At 55.9% G+C, this 21,930-nt stretch overlaps 1 protein-coding gene across 2 annotated transcripts; it reads left to right on the top strand.

Annotated features, from left to right (window-relative positions):
* Nucleotides 1-391: 391 nt before the first annotated feature.
* LOC142432010 (zinc finger protein 580-like) lies at nucleotides 392-20,974 on the top strand. 2 transcript variants are annotated; one of them, XM_075537048.1, is made up of 2 exons: nucleotides 392-616; nucleotides 20,193-20,974. In XM_075537048.1, the coding sequence occupies exons 1-2, from the start codon at nucleotides 427-429 to the stop codon at nucleotides 20,756-20,758; spliced, it is 756 nt and encodes a 251-aa protein (XP_075393163.1). In that variant the 5' UTR covers nucleotides 392-426; the 3' UTR covers nucleotides 20,759-20,974. The 2 variants fall into 2 exon arrangements, with proteins under 2 accessions (XP_075393163.1, XP_075393164.1); XM_075537049.1 differs by lacking the exon at nucleotides 392-616 and adding an exon at nucleotides 11,497-11,607.
* The last annotated feature ends 956 nt before the right edge of the window (nucleotides 20,975-21,930 follow it).

The following is a 21,930-nucleotide window of genomic DNA, read 5'->3' as shown; positions in this document are numbered from 1 at the left end:
GTTCAAATCCATTTAGCTGCTCCTCAGTTGAAAGATGAGGCTGTCTGCTCTTCTAAAAATGTACGGACTGTGAAACCTCACCTAGAGTGGCGAAGAGTACGAATCAACTTGACCAGCAGTGGGATTTGTGGTTTTGCTTCCAGGGATGCACAGTGAAGTCTGGGACTCCACTAGTGTCTTGGGGTGGGGGGGGGAGGGGGGCTCCTACCCCCAGGCTATGGAATAAAGCGGGAAGTTGCCAGCCTCTTGTTTCTCCCAGTTGCTGCCATGGTGGGGGTGGAGTGGGGAATGAAACAGGAAACTATGTAAACAGTGCGTGACCTTGGCTTTGGGGCCCTTCTTGGAGACTAGGGGCCTAAAGGGAAAGCGGACCCTTTCTCTCGCTGCCTCGAGGTTCCAGCCGGAGCCCTTTCGCAGAGAACCTGGATGCGCACCTTCTTCCCAGGGCCGCCCGCTAAAAGGCTCGGTTCCTTCTTCGCAGGGGCCGGGCCTTCTCTCGAGCTGTTCTCCCACTGGCCGCCTGCGCGGACCGACCGAACCGGAAAGGAAGCGCAGATCCTGGATCGCACGGCCGCGCGAGGGAGCTTAGCGTCGGATCTCCGGGAACAATCTGACGGTAACCATAGAGAGGTTGGCGGTGGGCAGAGCGGCCGGTTGTCGGGGAAACGAGAGGACGCGTGTGGGTAGATGGGCCGGCGTGCGCGGGAACGATAGAGAGGACAGTGGAGGCTAGAAAGGTCCGCGCGGGAAGGCGGGAAACGTGAGGAGCCGTGCGGGGAGGGGGCTTGGGAACCCACGAGGCCTCCCCAGGAGGGGACGAAGGTTGTCGTCGGAGGGAAGCTGGTGAGGCGGGTGGCGGTGGCGGGGTTATTTCAGGGGCTTCCCGTCTCAGTCGATGGTCTTCAGCTGCCCTGGACCAAGTGAGTCCCCCGCTGTGCCTCCGTTTTCTCACTTGCAAAATGGGAACGAGCACGCCTGACTTCTCAGGGTCGGGTCGTCGTGGTGGGTCGCGTATGAAAATACCAAGACTGGCAGTTGGGTGCAGTGTGGTGGGGCGAGTTCTGTTACCTAGGAGCTCTGGGCTACCAAACGCAAGGTCAGCAGTTCGAAGCCACCAGCCGCACCGCGGCAGAAAGGCGAGGCTTTCTACTCTTGAAAAGAGCCAGGTGTAGGGTCGCTATGACCCAGACCCGACTCAGTGGCGGTGAGCTTGGTTTGGGCTGTGTGCTGTCGTCAGTCAAGTAGAAAGAAAACCAAATGCATTGAGCCCATGCCGACTCATAGGGACCCTGTGGGACAGGGTGGAACTGCCCCTGTGGATTTCCAAGACGCTGACTCTTTCCTGAAGTAGAAAGTCTCATCTCTCCCCTGCAGAGTGGCCGGTGGGCTCAAACTGCTGGCCCAGGGGATCACAGCCCGGTGTTTATCTACTGTGCCACTAGGGCACATCCGAAGGAGAAAGAAGTTCAGCAAAAAAGAGGGAGACCCCTCCACAAGACGGACTGACACAGTGGCTGCAAAGCCGGGCTCTAAGAGAGCAACAGTGGTGAGCAGGGCACAGGCCCGGGCAGGGTTTCCTTCTGCCGTACACAATCAGAACTGACCCCAGGGCACCAGGGCTCTTACTACAAGTCCCGACGGCTCAGTGGGTTGGGCAGTTGTACTGCTAACCACAGGCCTCTGGTTCAAACCCCCTAGCCACCCCAAGGGATAAAGCCCAGGCTTTCTGCTCCGGTAAAGATGTCCAGCCTCAGAAAAGCCATAGAAGGTTGCTGTTGAGTCGGTACTGTCGGCCCAGCAGTAGGTAGTGCTGTTAACGGTCCTCACATTTTGAAATTCACTCCGCTGGTTGGTCATCATTTTAAACCCAGCAACAGGAAGCCCAGATCGAGATTCCAATTCCTGGCGTCCGTTGTGTGTGAGAGCAGAGCTGGTGCCCATGTTGTCTCCAGAGGCTGTGACCTTTTGAAGGTGAAGCTCCAGGCTCTTCTTCCAAGGTGCCACTGGATGGGCACCAACCTCTCTTCTCTGGGTTAGCCACCGGGTGCTGTGTAAGTCTGGGTAGACAAGAGAAACAAATTCATAGATACTCGTGTGTATAAAAAAAGGGTTCATATACAAGAGCAATTGAATATTGAGAAAACATCCCAGCCCATGTGTCCAATACCAATCTATGAAGTCCTCTTCAGACTCAAGAAATACATGCAATGACACCAAATGCAGGAAGATCAGGCCAGTGGGTGCAACGTCTTGTGGATCCAGGTTGGTAGAGGCATCTCAGCGCTGGCAGGGGTCTCCAAATCTCCAAGTGGCTCCTCCAGTTCCCAGGGCATGGGCTACATCAGCGAAGCACCATGTGTCTTGCCAGTACAGCATCTCTCAGGGATTGAGCAGAGAGGTGTCTCCTGCCTCCAAGGAGGAAACCCAGGAATTCACAGAATCCTCAGGGGAAGGCCATGCCCACACAGAGGCCTCCTTGGCTATGACCTGATTGACAAGCTAGACTCCACCCCTATACTCTTAATCCTCAAATTGACACCAGATTATGTAACTACCACAGGTGCTAAACCATTTGTACTTCGCGGGGGCAAAAGCAGGCGTCAGGCACCCGAGGTTTCTCCATATAATTCTGCAGCCCCATTCTGAGCCAGGCCTCCTTTCTCAGCTAGGTTCTCGCACCCACCAGCCTGGGTAATAAGGAATCCTGGGGGCGTAGTGGTTACCCATTGGGCTGCCACCCATAAGGTCAGCAGTTCAAAACCCATCAGCCGCTCCTTGGGGGGAAAAGAGGAGACTGTCTGCTCTCTGAAATATTTCCAGCCTTCAGAAGCCAGACAGGCCAGTGTACTCTGCCCTATGGCCTCCCCAGGAGTGGCGTTGACTAGATAACGGTAGGTTTGGTGGTGTCGTAGTTAGACCAATCACAAGGTTTGAAACCCACCCCATGTTCCTCTGGAGAAAGTTGAGGCTGTTACCTCGCGAAAAGAGTTACAGTCTCTGGGGGCAAATGTGGGGCTTACAAGAACTTGGTAGAAGAAGATATCCTGGAATTGTTTGTGGTGCTGATGCACACATCTTATTGATAGGGTTGCATGGTTAAATGGTATGAAACATGTATATGCCAATAAAACTGGTTTTGGAGCACACCAGCCTGTGTGATCACGAGGTGACGAAGGGATCAAGTAGTAGGCATCAAAGAACAAAAGATCATATCATTGTGAAGGAGGGGGAGTGCAGAGTGGAGACCCAAAGCCCATCTGTAGGCAACTGGACATCCCCTTACAGAAGGGTTTCGGGGAGGAGATGAGCCAGTCAGGGTGCAGGGTGCAACGATGAAATATACAACTTTCCTCTAGTTCTTATCATTGCTTCCTCCCCTACACTATCATAATCCCAATTCTACCTTACAAGTCCAGCAGACCAGAGCATGTACACTGGTACAGATAGAAACTGGAAACACAGGGAATCCAGGACAGATGATCCCTTCAGGACCAGTAATGAGAGGGTGATACCAGGAAGCTGGAGGGCAGAAAGGAGGAACTGATTACAAGGATCTACAAATAACTCCATCCATGGGGGGCGGACAACAGAAAAGTGGGTGAAGGGAGACATCGGACAGTGTAAGATATGACAAAATAATAATAAAAATTCTAAATTATCAAGGGTTCATGAGGAAGGGAGAAGCGGGGAGGGAGGGGAAAAATGAGCTGATACCAAGGGCTCAAGTAGAAAGCAAATGTTTTGAGAATGATGAGGGCACCAAATGTACAAATGTGCTCGACACGATGGATGTATGTGTGGATTGTGATAAGAGTTGTAAGAGCCCCCAATAAAATGATTGATTTTTTTTAAAAAAGGTTTTTGTTTTGTTTTAAGAGTTGTAGTGTCTGAAGCCCCTGGAGGCAGCTCTTCCCTGCCCTACAGGGTCGACTAGAAGGCAGTGGGGTTTGGTTTTCCCTATGTAATATCTCGGGTCCCACTGTCTACCTTACGACCCATGCAGAAAGGTCAGGTCATGGCTTGAAACCTTTCTGTCATTGCCTGTGATGATAAGTCAGCAGATATTGCTACAGGATCATAAAAACCTTTATTAGGGAAAAAAGAAAAAGCAAACCTATAGTTTTTCTAACCCTTGTCCCAAGAATTCCCCGCCCTTGCATTTAGGGCATAGTAAAAGAATTTGGGCATGCTTGCGGGACTCAAGCCTGACTCCTTTTGTGGTAATTACATAATTTCATGTCAACTTGATAAATAGAGTGAAGGGGTGGAGTCTGGCCTGTCAATCAGGTCTTAGCCTGATTGTGCTTCCTGGCGGGCCTCATGAGGATTCTGGGAACTTCATCTCTTCCTCCTGAGAGGCACGACACACACTCTCTAGTGATTCGGACATCAGAGTCGGGCTTCTCTCTCTCTGCCTTCCCTTTCCTGCTGCCGAGACACTCAGAGCTGGAGGAGCCCATGGAGACCCACACCAGCATTGCCATGTTTCCACCACCACTGGATCCACAAGACTTTCCACCCACCAGTCTGTCACTTTCCTGCATTCAGCATCATTGCATGTGTTATGTGCGTCTAAGGATAAATTTACGGACTAGTATCGCAGACATGGGCTAATTTCCGACTTATGGACTTGATCTGGGCTGGGATGTTTTCTCAATATACAAGTGTTCTCTGATAAAAAGCTCTCTCTTACACACATATGAGTGTCTCTGGTTTTGTTTCTGTGTGTACCTGGCCTAACACACCTTTTAAACATTCTTTGAGCTCAGGGAACAACCAGAATTCTGAAGGGGCAAGGTCAGGGCTGCGGGGCGAAGGGGTAAGATTTCCCAACGAAATTCTCGTAGGACGCCCCTCGCCACCCTTGCTGGACGGCAGGCGCTTCGTCCTGGTGGGAGAAGAACTGCAGGGGCAACGCCCCTGGCCTTTCCTTCCCTGCAGTTTTCAGTGATCTTAAAATGCCTGACTCACAGCCCCCCACAATCACCCCGTGTCCTTTGAGAAAGTGTATCAAGATGGGCCTCGTTAGGATCCCCAGAACTAGTCATAACCTTCAAAGCTGACCTTGAAATTAACTGTCCCAGCAGATCCCCTAGGAAGCCCCTGTTTGGATCAGACTATTGTAAGGAATCCCGATGATACCAAATAGCAGCCGTGCCTGGTGGCCTAGTGGTTACTCGCTGGGCTGTTAACCAGAGAGGCAGCAATTCGAAACCACCAGGCAGCTCCTCGGGACGTTCCAGTCCCACACAGAGTGACAGTCTCGGGAGCTCACGGGGGCAGTTCTCCCTGATGCGTCGGCATGGTCTCGGTGGGGCCGAGTTTGGTCTGGTCTGATAACAGCAAGGCAAGTGTGACTGCGAGAACTTGTCTGGGGCCATCCACTGGCAGCCGAGACGGGTGTGCGCATGCTTTGCTGGGAATAAACCTGTGCGTGTCCGAACTGGATCCCCCTCAAGCAGCAGCTCTGTTGTTACTGTCGCTGCCTGCTGTCAACCAATGGGAACACTTTTTGGTGAATCGGTCCACGTTTGCTGAGCAGGTTAGTTTCAGACTCGACGATTGCCACCCATTCTCATTCAGCTCATCCATTGGAATCTCCCCTCATCAAGCTCTGGGCTCAGAGGTGTCCATGCTTCAGGGACCCCCGCACCTCAACCACGTCTGTCCCGTCCTCTTTTGCATATACATTTTCTCATGGCAGATCCGTACCCTTCTGAACCGCCCCCCCCCCTCGTTTTAATGTAAGATAATGGCTGGTCTCTACCTTACAGTTGCTCTTGGGAAAATGCTGCCCTTTTGATCTTAAAGGGCTGGCGGTTCTCTCACGATGAGTTCAGGTCCAGACCTGGAGGGCAAGCACCTCAGTCTTGTGGTTAGGGGTTGGCCCGAGGGTCCCAGCCATCCCGATCCAATCGGTCAGCCCGGTCGTTTTTATGGCTTTGAGTTGTGTCCACATTTTTCTCGCATTCTATCCAGAACCTTCCCATGTGACCTTTTTCAGAGCAACTGGTTGTGGTAGCAGGGTACCATCGAGTTCTTCCGGTTTGGGCTCAAAATGAATGACCACAGCAAGAAGTGTCAGAAAGAACAAAGGTTTATTATTGCTAGGGGACAAAGTCAGCTCTCGATTAAGTCGGTCTGACCCCAAATGCTGGCTAACAGCGGGTCTGGTTCCAAAAGCTAGCCAACAGCGGGTTTTGTGCGGTACCGTCAGGAGGAGGTTGGAGCAGGCACTGGTTCCTGTGAAGCTAGTGGCCAGATAGCGTGGTTTTACAAAGCATGGTTTCTTCTGGGTGCCTGGGGTGGGAAAAGTTAGTGGGGGATGGGGCGGGAGATACTGTGTGCTGGGGAAGGGTTGGGTTTAGTTAAGCACAAAATGGCTAAACTTAGAATGAGGTTGTTAGGTAGCTAGTTAAGGGACAGGGAATCGTCCCTCCCAAGCCTGCAAAGGTCCCCAGAGAGGAGGTTGGAAAAACATCTGGCAACCATTAGACATCTATGAAGACCCCAAACTGAACTTGCTTCTACTCAAGTCCCCCACCCAGGTGGGAGGTACACCTGGGCGGGCCAAACTAGGCCCAGGCTCGTGAAATCGCCCAGGTGGGCCTGACTCAGCCAATGGGGTCAACCAATACCACCAACCACGGCTTTTATATAAAGCTTTTTCTTATACACATATGAGTGTCTGAATTTGTTTCTCTACCTGGACTAACACATCAAGTACGTGCTATAAAACTTTTTAAATTAAGAAAAGTGTAAACATCTGGAGTTAGAAGCAGAATATGCTCGTTTCTCAAGCGGGAAGACCAGAAGAGAAAAAACAAATCTAGTCGTGAGTTGGAACACTGAAGGATTACATGGAGAAAATATTGAAAGATGCTTTAAGCATCAAAAGGTGTTGGAAGGAATACACTGTACCAAAAGGAATTGGTTGGCGTCCATCCATTTCAGGAGGAGGTAGCAGATAATGAACGACCGATGGTATTGAAAGAAGTCTAAGCCACACTGACGGTGCTGACAAAAGCGAGACTCTGAGAGCCGACACATGCCTTGCTGGAGCCACTCACCCACTGTGTGAGTCTGGGCAGACTAGAGAAACAAATTCATAGGAACACTCATGTGTATAGGAAAGAACTTTATATACAAGAGCAGTTGAATATTGAGAAAGCATCCCAGCCCAGTCCAGATCAAGTCCATCAGTCCGATATTAGCCCATATGTCCGACACCAATATATAATGTCCTCTTCAGACTCACACAACACATGTAATTACACTGAGAGCAGGAAGATCACAACCCAGTGGGTGGAAAGTCGTGTGGATCCAGTGGCAGTGGAAGCATCTCCACGTGGCTCCTCCAGCTCCAGGGCTCTCGAGCAGCTCCATGTGTCTTGCCAACAGGAATGTCTTGCAGGGAGTGCGTGTGTGTCCTGCCTCCAGCGAGCTATTTATCTCCTTAGTGCCTCCAAATGATGTCTTCAAGCTACAACCTGTTGACAGGCTAACCTCCACCCCCTCCTTCTTAAGTCTCAAATTGCCAACAGATGATGTACCTCCCACAGATGCTCACCTGCATCCTATTGGCTACACAAAGGTTTGTCTGGAACATCAACATGACGGACAACATTGCAGAGAATGTGAATATGCTCGCGTGGAACCTGGGCCTAGCACAAGAAGCAGTTGTTGGAACTGAACAAGATGCTTGTGGTTGACAATCAGGAGAGGTGTGTGTTTCTGTTGTATCCTTTCCCCCTACTTATTGGATCTGAATGTCGAGTCGATAATTTAAGAAAATGGTGCCCAAATGCAAACATACCTCACTTTGAGGGCTAAGGGGCACCTGATCCAAGCCATGTTTTTTTCAGCAGCCTCATACGTGTGGGAAATCTGGACCATGAATAAAGAAGATGTGTAGAGCCCCAGTGACCTGGGGGGATCTGCCAATTGGTTCACTACTCACTTGACCCAGGAAACCCCCCAGAATCACCCCAGTCAAGACGGCCGAAGAATCTCCGGATCCATTTCAAGAACACCCGTGACAACTGCCCAGGCCATCCAGGCGCCGCGTATCTGGAAAGCCACCAGATATTTGAGAGACGTCCCTCTGCTGAAGCAGTGTGTGCCCTTCCAACATTACAGTGGTGGAGTTCATAGCTGTGCCCAGGCCAAATGGTGGGGTTGGACCCACAGTTGGTGCCCCATAAAGAGGGTGAATTTTTGCTGTACATGTTTAAGAATGCAGAGCGTGATGCTGAACTGGAGGGTTTTGATGTGGCTTCTCTGGTCACTGAGCACACGCGGGGGAACCAAGCCCCCCAAGATGCACCACGTGACTTCTGGAGCTCATGGTGGGCTCGATTCATCCCTGAGCTCCCCCTGCCACACCGAGATGACCCCTACTGAAAAGGAACACATCTTTTCTAAACCAGAAGAGGAGGCTGCACAGAAGAAGAAGATCTCCTAGAAGAAACCAAAGAAGCAAAAACCACGTGGCTCGGGAGTAAATTCAGCTTAAAATAAAAGTTTTAAAGACGAGGACAACTAGTGAAGAATCGGTGCATTCGAATTGTGGTGTGGAAGAATACTGAAAGTGCGGTGGACTGCCGCAACAAGACAGCAGCCCCAAATCTGTGTTGGAAGAAAAACAGCCAGGATGTCCCTTCGAAGGGTTTTGGTTGTTTGGGGGTTTTTGTTTTAAATTTTGAACTAGTGGCAAGACATTGTCTTGGTTCGTATTTTTAATTTTTTTAAAAATCGTTTTATTGTGTGTGTGGGGGGAGCTCTTACAAATCTTGTAACAATACATCAATGTATCAAGCACACTTACACATCGGTTGCCATCAACATTTCCGAAAGTTTTTCTTTCGGCTTGAGCCCTTGGTATCAGCTGCTCCATTCCCCCTCCCTCCCCTGTTCAGACGGTGACGAGGGGCCAGCCCCCCTGGGAAAAGGCGCCCTGCTTACTGGAGGGGTCCAGCGCAAAAGAGGACCACCCTCAAGGAAAAGCACGGGTGCCTCGGGGGTCCCAGGGTGGGCTCCGGCCCAGCAGGGGCTGTGGGGGCCGAGCAGGTGTTTGTGGAAGTGACTCGATGGCACCTGAGCAAGCACAAAGGCGGGGCCGACCCTCGTGCGGACGTGTGCCCGGCGCCGCTGAGCGTCCGCGCCCGCAGGACACCTGCAGCCGCAGAGAACAAAGCCCAGGGCCGCCTTCTCCCGGTCTTTGTCGCCCCCCGCGGCCCCCTCGAGACCACGCCACCGGGCAGGCAGGGGCTGCCCGCATCCGGCTTGCGGACCCCCTGGTCCCCGAAGATCCGCCCTGACATATAGATGTGTGTGTTGGAGGAATAACGAGAGACAATAAACGCATGCACGCAAGAAAGAAGGGGCCGATTGCGGGCGTTGGAACAAAAGGCTCTTGGAACGGTTCCATCCAGGGACTGAGTTTCCGGCCGGAAGGCTCTCGCGGGGACGCCTCCCCTCCCCCCCGGAAACAGCCCAGTGGCGCGCCGCGGAGACTGGAAATCCCTTCAGCCTCGACCCCGGACTCCCGGGCGGCCGCTCCACGGCCCGAGCGCGGCGCCGCTTGCTCGGAGCGGGGCCCCGGGCCTGAGGGCGGGGCGTCGGATTGGAGGGTCGGCTGGGCACCCCGGGGTGGTCTCGAGCGGGCTTCCACCGGGCTCTGTAGGATCCAGCCCAGTGACCCACCGCAGGGTCGACTGGGGCATCCTAAGGTTAGGGCTGGAGACTCCCTCGGGAACATGCCGGCGGGGGGGGGAGGGTGCGAGGCTGAGCGGGCTGGGCGTGTCGTAGAGGTGATGCAGTGGGTGGGCCATCTGAGGACACGTCCGGCCCTCGGGGAGGCTCGTGGCTAAGCTGCCAGGCGACCCAGCAGTCTACCCACACGGCTCCGTCCATCGGATTTCCATGACTGTCTCTGTGTGTGTGTCAAGGCGGAATTTAAAATTCCCGTGAGCTCCATATATTCTGCAGTTCAGTGTGCACACCTGAAGCTTAGTGCTCCGCGAAAGCATTTCAACTGCCTGCCAAAAACAGCCCCCGGATTCTTAAACCCCAACACTGCTGCTTGCTTCACCTTGTAAGCCTTGGGGCCTTGGAAGCTGCTCGCGTGGACTCAGGCCAACAGCGGCAACTCCACAGGATGATAGGAAGCTGAGGGGGCAGGGGATTATGCTAAGCGGGGAGGAGGCTGAGAATCACTGCACCCACAGAAAAATACAATCCGTGCCACTGAATTGGACCTCTGAAAGTGTTGCGTGTGTGTGTTCTGTTGTGCATCCTTTCAACAAGACAAATAAAAATCCGTAGGTACAATTGTACAATTGCTGCTCGATGTTATTGAACTATGGATTACTGTATCTGTAAGAGCTCCCAATAAAATGGAAAATTAAAATCATAACCCAATAAAAGTAGCTAGAGCTTATTAAGCAGAAATACATGTATGGAGGCTCAAAACTATATAAAAAATTTAAAAACACCGGCGCCGTCAGCAAGGAGTGTCCTGGGAATCCTTCCCTGGGTCTCCATGGCCCAGCCAGGTGAGATGCAAATTGCAGGGCTGGGCAAGGTAGACCTCTTTCCAGCTTCGGGGCGTGCTGGAAGGTTACCAGTGTTAGGGAGAGCAGGAGGCTGTGTGAGAAAGGTGTCTTCTAGGGCTGGATATCATTGCCCTTCACCCTCCCCACCCCCCAAGAAGTTTGTATTTGGGCCTTAAGATTTTGAAAACAAAGTTGAGACATAGCACATGAGTACTACCATAATACAACACGAACTAGTGTATCAGACCCTACAATTAACATGCACTTTCTCACAGTCTACAGAATAGTGGCTGGGGGGCGATCTGATTCCATCAGTTGGTTACAGCATGGTAATGATCATTTTAAATCTACCTAGGTGTAGCTGAAACTCAAAGTGCACTTCAAAGAGGAACTATTACCACAACTCAGTGCCCTCCTCCCTTCACCTTCCAGTGGAGGGGTGTGGCACGATCCGGGTCAGCCTTGGCTAAGCTGCGTGACTCTAGCCATGGCCTTAGAAACAAAACATTTGCATAAGCCAGGGATGCCTCACTGGGGACCCCTGTGCTGCAGCATGGAACCGCACCAGAGCATGTCCAGGGCTATAATCTGGGATGTTGGGGGACCGATCGTGTTTGGTTCAGTCGCTATGAGTCAAACCACCACCCGCTTTACAGTGAGTGCAGTGGGTTAGACGTTGGGCTGCGAATTAAAAGGTCAGAGGTTCAAACACACCAGCCTCTTGGAGGGAGAAAGATGAGGCAATCTGCTTTTCTAAAGACTTACAGCCTCGGGCACCCAGTGGGGAGCAGTCCTCCCCAGGCCCCATTAGGTCGCTGCCAGTACAAATGGACTGGCGGGCACTGAGGGTGGCGCAGGAACCCAAACGACCTAGGAACCGTGCTCCCGTGGGCGTGCGTTTCTGGCCGGAGTGGTTTCCGGGGCTCACTTCCGGCCGCTCTCTGCATCCCGAAGAAGCTGGTCCATCTCTTCCTTCGGCTCGGGATGTCGGAGCCATCTCCGGAACTCGTCCCTGCGGCCACTTCCGGACCCGAAAGTTTGCTGTGCCGGGGTATGGAGGCCGGGCCGGGGCTCGGGGAGCGGGCAGGCCCGGGGGAGGCGGCCCTCGGGGCCTGCCCGGCGGCGCCGTGGGGGCGCGGGGCGGCGGGGAGGGCTTGGCTGCGGGACACAGTGGTCCCCCGGGCGCGGGGCGCCGGAGCCAGCCCGCGAGAGAGGGGCTGCAGCGACCCCGGGGGTGGGGTGGCGAGAGGGGAGGGCCGACAGCCCGGGAAGGGAATGAGGCTGGACCCCCAACCGGCCCAGGCGTGGGACCCACGCACTTCCCTGCGGGCGGGAGGCGCTGCGGCGTGAGAATGTGTGGGCAGGTGGGCCCGGCGGGGCCGCTGAGCAGAGGGGCTCCTGCAGAGGAGGAGGTGGGACTCGAACTGCCGGCTGGGAGTCGGGGGTCGGCACGGCCCCCAGAGGGAAGTGAGGGTGCTGGCGTGGGGCGCCCCAGGCTGGAGAACTGGACTGTCGGCGGGGAGGGGCCTCGAGGCTACAGGTCTGAGCCTGTGTGAACTGAAGAGCGAGAGGTGAAGGAGGATGGGGGCCTTCCTTCCGCGGCCCGATGCTGCGTGGCCACCGAGAGCTTTTATTCATTCAGACTTCCGCAGGACGCGTGCAGATCGGGTTTAGGCCCTGCCGTGGCGCAGCAGCTGCTGGCTGGCCGCTCTCTCATCCCCGCTGTGTGGTTGTGTCTCTGTGTTGAACCGCCCACTGTGTGTGGAGCACGTGGCTCCTGCCCCCTTCTCTCAGCCATCCAGGCCAGTGCTGAGAGGCCTGGTCTCTTGTCAGATTCTAGGAAGCCCTCCTGATAGCCCAGCATCAGTCACTGGCTGCGGCTGGGACTGAGTTTCCCTTTCTGTAGAATGGGATCCGGAGCGCTCACGTCCCATAATGTATAGGCCCGGGACAGACTCTAAAGACAGCCCGAGGCTGGAGTGCACTCCTGAGTGCCACCTCCTGCCACTGCATCATTGCCAACTCCCAGGCATCCTATAGGGCAGAGCAGAGCTGCCCCTGAGGATTTCCCAGGCTGTCCATCCATCTTTCATGGGAATAGGAAACCAACTTTCTATCCTCCAGCAGCTGGTGGGTTCAAACCGCCGACCTTGCAGTTACCAGCCCGATGCATTACCCAAGTATCCAGAGTATTCAGTGCATCACCATGCCACGTATACACCTGCAAAAGCCAGCCACTGAAAACTCCATGGAGGCCAGCACTGCTCTGCGTGCGTGAGGTCTTTGAGGGTCAGAGGGATCAAGGGCCACAGGTCACGGGACTCTGGCTTGACTAGTGCAGCAGGGAGTACTCATTCCAAGCAGAACCATGTCCACGGGTCCAAGGGCTAGCATTCCAACACAGGCTTTGGGAAGACACAGTTCAATCCTACTGTATCCACCCCACCCCGCCAAAAATGAAAATTCATGCCCCTGTTGAGACACATCCAGCCTCTCACCACTGAGCGCCACAAATGGGTGCTCAGAAGCCAGCTGAAAGATGGGCTGTGTGGACTCACCCAGAGGTGCGGGGGGAGAAAGGCCTCACATTCCACGTCTTCCAAGCCTTGGAAACCTGGGGGAGCCGTTCTTCTCCGGCCCTAAGGGGTGCTGGGAGTCGGAACTGTGCAAAGGCGACAGATGGCAGCGGTCGCGGTGGCAGCGGCGACAGTAGCAGCTGGTTGCACATCAGGCCAGAGGGCAAGGTCTGGGAAGGAGGCTGCACTTGGGGGAGATGGTGTGGCCCAAAGTTGGGGAGGGCACAGAAACTGGTCTAGCCAGGTGGCTGGAGAGGCCCTGGTGTACAGTGAAGGCAGGGCACCGGAGGGATGAGAAGTGGGAGCCCGCTGGAGCTTGTGGCCTGATGCGAGGGGGCACCTGGGCAGTGCCTTGCTCCCCAGCTTGCACGGGGTCCTGGAAGGTGGAGGGGAGGCTGCCACCAGAGGGCCAAGGGGAGGAGGGTCCAGGCAAACATTTGTGTTCAGCTTCCCGCAGGTTCAGGGCCTGGCCGGGGCGTGAAGTGCTATGGTCACTGGAGCACAACAATAGGGAGGAGGTGGAGCAGCTGTGTGAGTTAATGTCTAGTCAACCCCGACTCGGGTGACACTGGTGTCTCCCTAGATCTGTGATCCATTGGGTGGTTTTGTTTGTCAGTTGTTTTGCTCATTTGACCCCACTGGTTTATTCACTCCCGAGTGATTGGATGTTAAAGTTGTTTCCAGCTTCTGCTGTGATGGACTTGCAGCTGCTGTGACCTGTGCTTCGCTGGGCTCTCCTGTGCTGCTGAGTTTGAGCAGTGAATCCAGGCGGGAAAGTCCCCGGGCGCTGAGGCCTGCTCATTCTCAGCAGACCCTGGCCACTGCCTCACAGCAGGGGCGCCAGTTCTCACCAGACTTGTACCAGAGCCCTCCTTTGGCCATCGCCAGCCCCCACTTGTCTGCTTTTGTCCCCTCCGGGTATGAAGTGACACCGCTTGCTTGCCCTTGCGTCTTGCTGAGTCAGGTGAGACCTGCTGTCTTTTTATGCGCATGTCGGCCTGGTCCTGTGGTCTGCCTGTTAGTGGTTTAGCTGTTGGATTTTCCAGGGCGGATTTCTCAGAAGTAGATTCCCAGGCTTCTCTTCCCAGGTGTCCCTGGGTGGATCCAATCCACCAACCTTTCAGCTCCTTCCAGTTGGGCCTTAGCCGTTTGTGCTAGCCAAGGATGGCTCTTCATGGGGACCCCTAAACTCTTGCAGGCTGTGTGGGATTTGGGCTGCGTCCTGAGGGTGTTGGCGGCCCGGCTGAGAAAATTCTGGACAGGGCAGGAGTTGCACCTGAGTCAGGCAGATAACTTATTGAACAAGGAGCTCTCTGCAGCCAGAGAAGCGGGGACCTGGAAACCAGGACAACAGTGAGAGCCAGGGACAGCCATGGCGAGAGAGGGAGGGCAGAGGGGAGCCTGTGGCTCCAAGAGCACTGGCTTTGGGGATGGAGAGGGAGAGAGGACATGAGATCCACCGTTTCTAACCTGTGTGGATGGTAGGGCTTCAGCAGGATCATATTGAACAGGGTTTGGTTATTTTTGAGGGGGAGAAGAGAAGGCAGTTTAATTCATTCATCCATTTAGTCAGTATTCACTCACTCAGCCCATGTTGCTTTGAGCCCCTATCCACCCACCCATCCATCCATCCACCCATCCTTCCACCCATCCATCCATCCACCCACCCGTCCAACCATCCATCCACCCACCCACCCATCCGTCCATCCATCCGTCCATCCATCCATCCGTCCACCCACCCATCCGTCCATCCACCCACCCGTCCATCCACCCACCCACCCATCCATCCAGTTGATTATTATATATATTTCTTTCTTTTAAAAAGCATTTTATTGGGGGCTCATACAACTTTTATCATGATCCATCCATCCATCCATGGTGTCAAGCACATTTGTACATTTATTGCCCTCATCGTTCTGAAAACATTTTCTTTCTACTTGAGCTCTTCGTATCAGCTCCTCATTTTTTTCTCCCCCCCCATGAACTCTTGATAATTTATAAATTATTATTTAATCTTAACATTGTCCGGCATCTCCCTTCACCCATTTTTCTGTTGTCCATCCGCCAGGGAGGGGGTTGTATGTCCAGCTGATCAATGTTGTATTGAGTCACCATCCATCCATTCAACCAACGTATTGAACCCTGTACCTTTCACCCATTCATCCATTCAACCAATATTGAGCTCTTACCTCTCCATTCAGTCAGTACTGTACTGAGTCCCAATTCATCCCTCCATCCATCCAACCAGCATCGCCCGAACCCTGAACCACTCATCCAACCCACAGTGAGCGCTCGTCCATCCGTCCATCGATGGGGCCCCTACCCACCCATCCAGCCTGATCAGTAGTGTCGAGTCTGTTCATCCATCTATCTGTCCATCCAACCAGTATTACAGAGTCTCTGTCCATCCATTCATTTAGTCCAGGTTGTATTGAGCCCCTAGCCACCTGTCCATCCAATAAATATTGAGTGCTCACCCATCTAAACAATGCTGTGTCAAACTCCTACATTCTATCTAGACCTTTGCCAGACCGAGGGTCCCAAAATAGCAACCCTGGGTCCTGCCATTGTGGACAGCTGGGGCAGCGAAGACACCGGCTAGCTGACCAGTCGGAACACGGGGCTGTCAGGGTTTGGGCAGAGGCGGTGAGGGGCATAAGCAAACTCGGGGAGAAGGTGGGGGCTCAGCTATGTGAGCTGACATACTTCCTCAGTGATGAGTCCCCTGTGGCTCTGCCTGCAAGCGCTGCTGTCTCAGAAATACCGCAAGTCTGTCTGTGGGTGGCTTCGAGGAACCGGTTGGTTTCCTCACAGTTCAAGAGGGCGGGGTTCAGGGCTGCTGCCCCAGGGGAAGGCTTTCTTCTCTCTGAAGTCTACACGTGGGTTCCGTCCCAGTGGATCTCTGCCACTGAGACGCTGAAGACCACCAGGGAAAGCCGACTCCCAAACGGGGCTGCACCCGTGCCTTCAAGGCTGTGGGGACTCCACGGCGCCTCCAGTAGCAGGAGGTCATTACCAGGGGATCTCGGCGGTGCAGTGGTTGGGGCTTGGCTGCCAGTGGACAGACAGGCTAGCAGGTTGAGTCCATCAGCCGCTCCATGGCCAGGAGAGGTGGCAGTCGACCTCTACAAAGATTACACCACAGGTCAGTTGTTCTTGGCCCTAAAGGGTGCCCTTGGCAGGCAGGAACTGACAGGTCAATACACCACCTTTGTTTTCCCTTTCCTCCGAGTGGCTTTGGGTGGGGCAAACAGCTAGGTGGTCAGGAGGTTTGACCTCTCCCATGCCTTGGTGACATGGCAGTTACTCACTGGGTGCTAAGCGCAAGGTCGGCAGTTGGAAGCCAGCAGCTATTGGAGTGAGAACGACGAGGAAGCTCTGTACCCTCGTCCAGAGTGCCAGTCCTGGACATCCACAGGGGCAGCTCTCCCCTGTCCTATGGGGTCCATGAGTTGAGGGGGAGAAGGGAAGGGCTGCTATCCACAAGGTCAGCAGTTCTAACCCACCAACTGATTTGGGGGATGGGGACAGAAAGATGAGGCTGTCTACTCAATTAGTTTTTTAAATCATTCTATCAGGGGCTTGTACAACTCAGCATAATCCATCCATCCATCGTGTCAAGCACATCTGTACATTTGTTGCCATCATTCTGAAAACATTTGCTTTCTGATTGAACTCTTGGTATCAGCTCCTCATTTTACCCCTCCCTCCCCCCTCCCCCCTCCCTCCTGAACCCTTGATAGTTTATAAATTATTATTTTGTCATGTCTTACTCTGTCTGACGTCTCCCTTTACCCACTTTTCTGTTGTTCATTCCCCCCAGGGAGGATGTGTAGATCCCTATAATCGGCTCTCCCTCTCCACCCCACCCGCCCTCCATCCTCCCGGTATCACCACTCTCAGCATTGGTCCTGAAGGGATCATCTGCCCTGGATTCCCTGTGTGTCCAGTTCCTGTCTGGTCCAGCTGGATTTGTAAGGCAGAATTGGGATCGTGATAGTGGGGGGCAGGGGCCGGTGGAGGCAGCATTTAGGAACTAGAAGAAAGTGGTCAGGGTTTCCATTTTGGGGGCCTGGTAGCTTGGTGGCTACTGGCTGGGCTGTTAACAGCCAGATGGGCAGCCTGGAAAACCCCAGGGGCAGTTCCTCCTGGCCCTGTTGGGCCGCCGTGGGTCAGGACGGACCCAGGACAGGCCGCAGCCCCCTGGCGCCCCGCACTGCGTGGCACGGCTGCCCTGCCTACTGTCGTCTGACCTGTGGAGCTGTTCTGGCTCAGTTCTGGGGTCTCCGTGACCCAGGAGGGCAAGCGTTCCGTGATCCCGCGCCTCCCCCGCCCAGTGAGGTGCAGGCGGACCTTGGAGAGAACTGGCTTGCCCCTGGACGGACGCAGAGCAGTCAGGCGAGCCTCTGGCCCACCAGGGAAAGGGCTGAAATGGGCTGTACAGGCGCGCTGTGCCGGGTCCACGCCGGGTCCCCTCCAGTCTGTAGGACAATGACAACCCAAAGCCCCTGCCATGGAGGGATGCCCACCTTGCAGGACAGAGGAGAACCGCCCTTGGGGGTGGGGGTTGTTTCCAAGACTACCTCTTCAGGGGAGTAGAAACCTTCGAGTTCCTCCCTCCGATCGGCTGGTGGTTTGGAACTGCAGAGCTTGCGGTTGGTTAGCAGTCCAAGGTGAACCAACGATGACTCCCCCCGCGCCCCCGTGCGGAGCCTCCAGAGCGCAGTGAGGAGAAGGGGTGCCGCGGCCCACTCTCCAGGAGCCCTTTGCGGCACGTGCAGTGTTGCTCGGGGCCGCGCAGGCGGCGGGCGGGACACGGAGACCCCGACGTGGCATGCAGCCCCCCCCCCAGCGCCCGCCTACTCGCTCGTGAAGTAATCCTCGTACCAAGGACGCGGCCAAGGAAACCCTGGCGGCCGCTCTGTCCAGAGCACAGCCGGCGGGTCCACGGGCCCCTCCCACTCCGTCAGGTCCACTCCGGGCCTCCGGCCGGCTGTGTGTCTTATGCTAGGGCTATTGCTGGGGGCTGGGGCTGGCAAGGGTGTAGCCCGCCATGCGGGTCTGAGGTTCCAGCTGGGGCGAGGCGCCGTTAGGTAGTGTCATGCCCAGGCTGCCACTGAGCACCACGGTGCACAGGACGGCCCCACCCCAAGGAGTGACCTTCCCGTTGGACACGTGGTGCCGAGCCAGGGCAGCCCGGGTGTGCGCAGGGCATCGCGGAAGCAGACCCTTGGCCGTTGGGCAGTCCCACCTGGTGGCCGTCCCCTGACGAGAGGGCTTGGGATATGTCACCAGGAGGGGTCTGGAGGAGGGCGTCCTGCGTGCCCCAGTCGAGGGTCATCCAAGAAGCCCCTCTGCCACAAGGGGCTCAAACAGCAACAGGCGTGTCGTTCAGTGACACACGGGGTCAGTGTGAGCCGAAGGGACGTGATGACGTCCACAGCGAGCTCTCGGCTCTGTCTGTCTGTCTGTCTGTCGGCGAGCTGCTGGGGCGGTTAGAACTGCTGACCTGTGAGCACGGCAGCCCAACGCTGCACTGCTGCCCCTCTACAGCTTCAGGTGGGACCCTTCCGGCAAGCACCGGTGTCCAGTTCTCTGCCCACCCCCTCAGTAACGTCGGGGCGGCGCTGTCCAGCAGACGTGTCCTTGAACTGGGAGAGCAAGGGACAGGACAGGCAGGGAAACCAACAGCTCAGTGCTCCGCTGCTAACCGCAAGGCTGGCAGTTGAGACCCACCCGGTGGCGGCCGAGGAAGAACGGCCTGGGGGACAGGGATCTGAAGACCCGGTGGGCAGCCCTGCCCTGGCAGTGGGGCCCATCCCGAATGCACACAGAACCACGCCACCGTGGCACAGGTGTGGGTGGGATGGCTGCCAGCCTGCTCCCACGGTTCCCAGGTAGGTGTTTCACGCGCCTTGTTCGCTGTTTGCTGTTGTGGGGTCGATTCCACCTCGAGGGGACCCGACAAACGAAATGGTGCTGCCATCTAGCTGGAGCTCCCGGGGATGCCACATGTGCCCTGCAGGGTCCTCTTGGCTCTAGTTGCTCAGAGGCAGATCGCCTGGCCTTGCTTCCGCTGCACCGCCGACTCATTAGGCGCACAGTCAAGGGCAAACCATATCACCAAGGACTTTTGAGCATTAGCGCCCTGCTGTCGAGCCCATGCCGACTTACAGCGACCCTATAGGGCAGGGCAGAACTGCCCACGTGGGCTTCCAAAACTAACGCTCTACGGGAGTAGAAAGCCGCCTTTTGTTTCTCGCAGAGAAGGCAGTGGTTTCAAACTGCCGACCGCGTGGAGCGCAGCCCAACGCATAACCACGGTGGCCCGGGGCTCCCTTTTAAACGAGCTGAAGGTTGTGTGTTCACTGAGCCAGCCTCTGGCGACGTTTCTCCAGCCACCCGGCGCCCCTCGCGTCACGTAGCCGCAGGCTCACATTTGCACCCAAACCCGAACTCACTGCCATCGGTTTGGTTCCTACTCACAGCGACCCCGTGAGGGTTTCCGAGGCCCCCCCAGTCCGCCCCACGGGAGCCGGCAGCCTCATCTTCCCTAGGAGCAGCGGCCGGTTAGCAGTTCGAGGCTCACCGGGTGACGGAGCCCCCAGACCGCCTTGAACGCCGCACCGGCAGCGGAGCTTTTCTGTGCGCAGGGCACCCACGTCTCGTGTGGCTCTCCTCCCTCGCGGTGGGCTGCTATTACATCTGCCGGCGCCCCGGGTCCCCTGCAAATCAGGCGGCACTCTGCCGAGATCCGCGGACGTTTGTTTTGCGCGTGCGTGCCGTTTCTGCTTGGATCCGCGTAAGTTTAAAGGCAGACAGATCTCCAATAAAGCAATTCGAACCAGGGACACGAGGCTCCCGGAATGGGTGCCAAGTCTTTCTCCCGAGCCTCAGACTAGACTCCTCTTGTGAAACCTGCCCACCCTAGGTGACCAGCTGGCCTGGGGCATGCCGGTGGCGTGCTGATGGGCCATGGTTCCTGGGGGCACCTACCCCCCCCACACACACACACATTGGGCCTGACAGTGACCCCCATTTCTCCCCTCATTGTTCCTAGCCACCTCCCAGGTGATGCTGCTGCCGCCCCGGCCACCCACCCTCCGCTCCTCTCCAGAAGCCACGGAACCTCCACCTACCTTGCGCACCTCCCCCGAGACCACGGACCCGCCTCCCACCCTGCGCGCCTCCCCTGAGACCATGGACCCGCCGCCCGCCTCGTCCTCGCCGCCGCATTACTACCTGCTCATCGACACGCAAGGCGTGCCCTACAAGTACACGGCGCACCGCAAGGAGGGGCGGCGGCCGCTGGCCGAGGAGCCCGCCCCCGACGGCGGCCAGGAGGAGGAGGCGGAGGCCCGCAGCTGCCCCTGCCCGGAGTGCGGCCGCGTGTGCAGCTCGCCCATGCAGCTGCAGCGCCACCTCCTGACGCACTCCATGGTCAGGCCGTTCACCTGTGACACCTGCGACCGCGCCTTCAAGCGCTCCAGCGACCTGGCGCGCCACCGGCGCATGGCGCACAACACGGTGCGGCGCACAGGCACCGACCGGCCCTACGTGTGCCCGTACTGCCCGCGCCGTTTCCAGGACACGGCGACGTTGGCCGAGCATGTGCCCACGCACTAGGGGCCGCCCCCCGTGGCCCCGCCCCTCGGGAGCGCCCCGCCCACAGCGTTTGGTGCTTTGAGACATTGGGACGTAAGGCTGCTGCCTGCCCCCAGGGCCTCCGTTTCCTGCCTGCCCGATGGAGTGATCGCAACCCCTCTGCCCCTCTGTCAGGCTGTGTGGTGGGCGGGCCTCCGCTTCCCCACATCCACAGAGTATTATACCTTCCCCACTGTTGATGAGCCGAGTCTGGTCATTTCTGGGCACCGCGTACCCTCTGCCAGGGTGGTGGGTAGTCTGGGCCTCCATTTCCCCAAGGGGAGCAGTATCACCCTATCCCTGTATCCCTCTACCTGGTGTCACTTGGGCCTCCCTTTCCCCACCTGTGTCATGGGAAGAGTCTCCCCCACCCCTGCACCAGGTCATGCCCGGGCCTCAGTTTCCCCTTTTTCCCAGCTGGCGAACTCACTTTCTACAGACCCCATGTACATGGTGTGGCCCAGCAGACAGAGGATAAGCCTCTGGGGACTACCCTCCCTGTGGGGCACCGTCTAGCAGAGGCCCCACCCGGCTGTGACTGAGTTCACAGTGACTTCGTAGGAACTCAACGCAGCAACATCCTTACCTGTTTGAGCCCACTGTGGCAACCACTCTGGGGGGCGTCCATCAGCCTGCCTCTCCTCCCACACCCCTCCACAAGATTCCCTTTACCAATGACTGATCTGGTAACGTGTCCAAAGCAGGTGAGATGAAGGCTCACCATCCTCACTGCTAAGGTACACCTATCTCATTCCGCACTGTTCCTTTTAAAATCCGTCCATGGTATCTGCGATCAACCACCTACCGCAAGGTCAACAGTAGGAAGCCACCTGCAGTTCCTCCAGGTGCATCTACAGTCTCCGGAAACCCAGCGGGGACCGATCTATACAGGGTCGCTATGAGTTGGAATAGGCTGGATGGCAGTGAGTTTGGTTTTTGGAGTTCGCTAGCACCCTAATTCCAATGCATTTGAGTTTCCTTTGGTCTTCTTTATCCAATGGCCACCTTTTCCCGTGCACGTGAGGTGACTGGAAACACCCTGGCATGGGGCAGGCAGACCTCAGCCCTTAGAGCGGCTGCCTGGCTCGTTTAACCCTTAGAGGTCTTTGTGCAGCGGATTCTCTCAATGCAGTACCAAACATAGCCTCCGTTTA

Source organism: Tenrec ecaudatus, chromosome 18, assembly GCF_050624435.1.
Source record: "Tenrec ecaudatus isolate mTenEca1 chromosome 18, mTenEca1.hap1, whole genome shotgun sequence".
NCBI lineage: Eukaryota > Metazoa > Chordata > Mammalia > Afrosoricida > Tenrecidae > Tenrec > Tenrec ecaudatus.
Note: the sequence above shows the minus strand (reverse complement) of the source record. Positions and strands in the feature narration are given on the sequence as shown.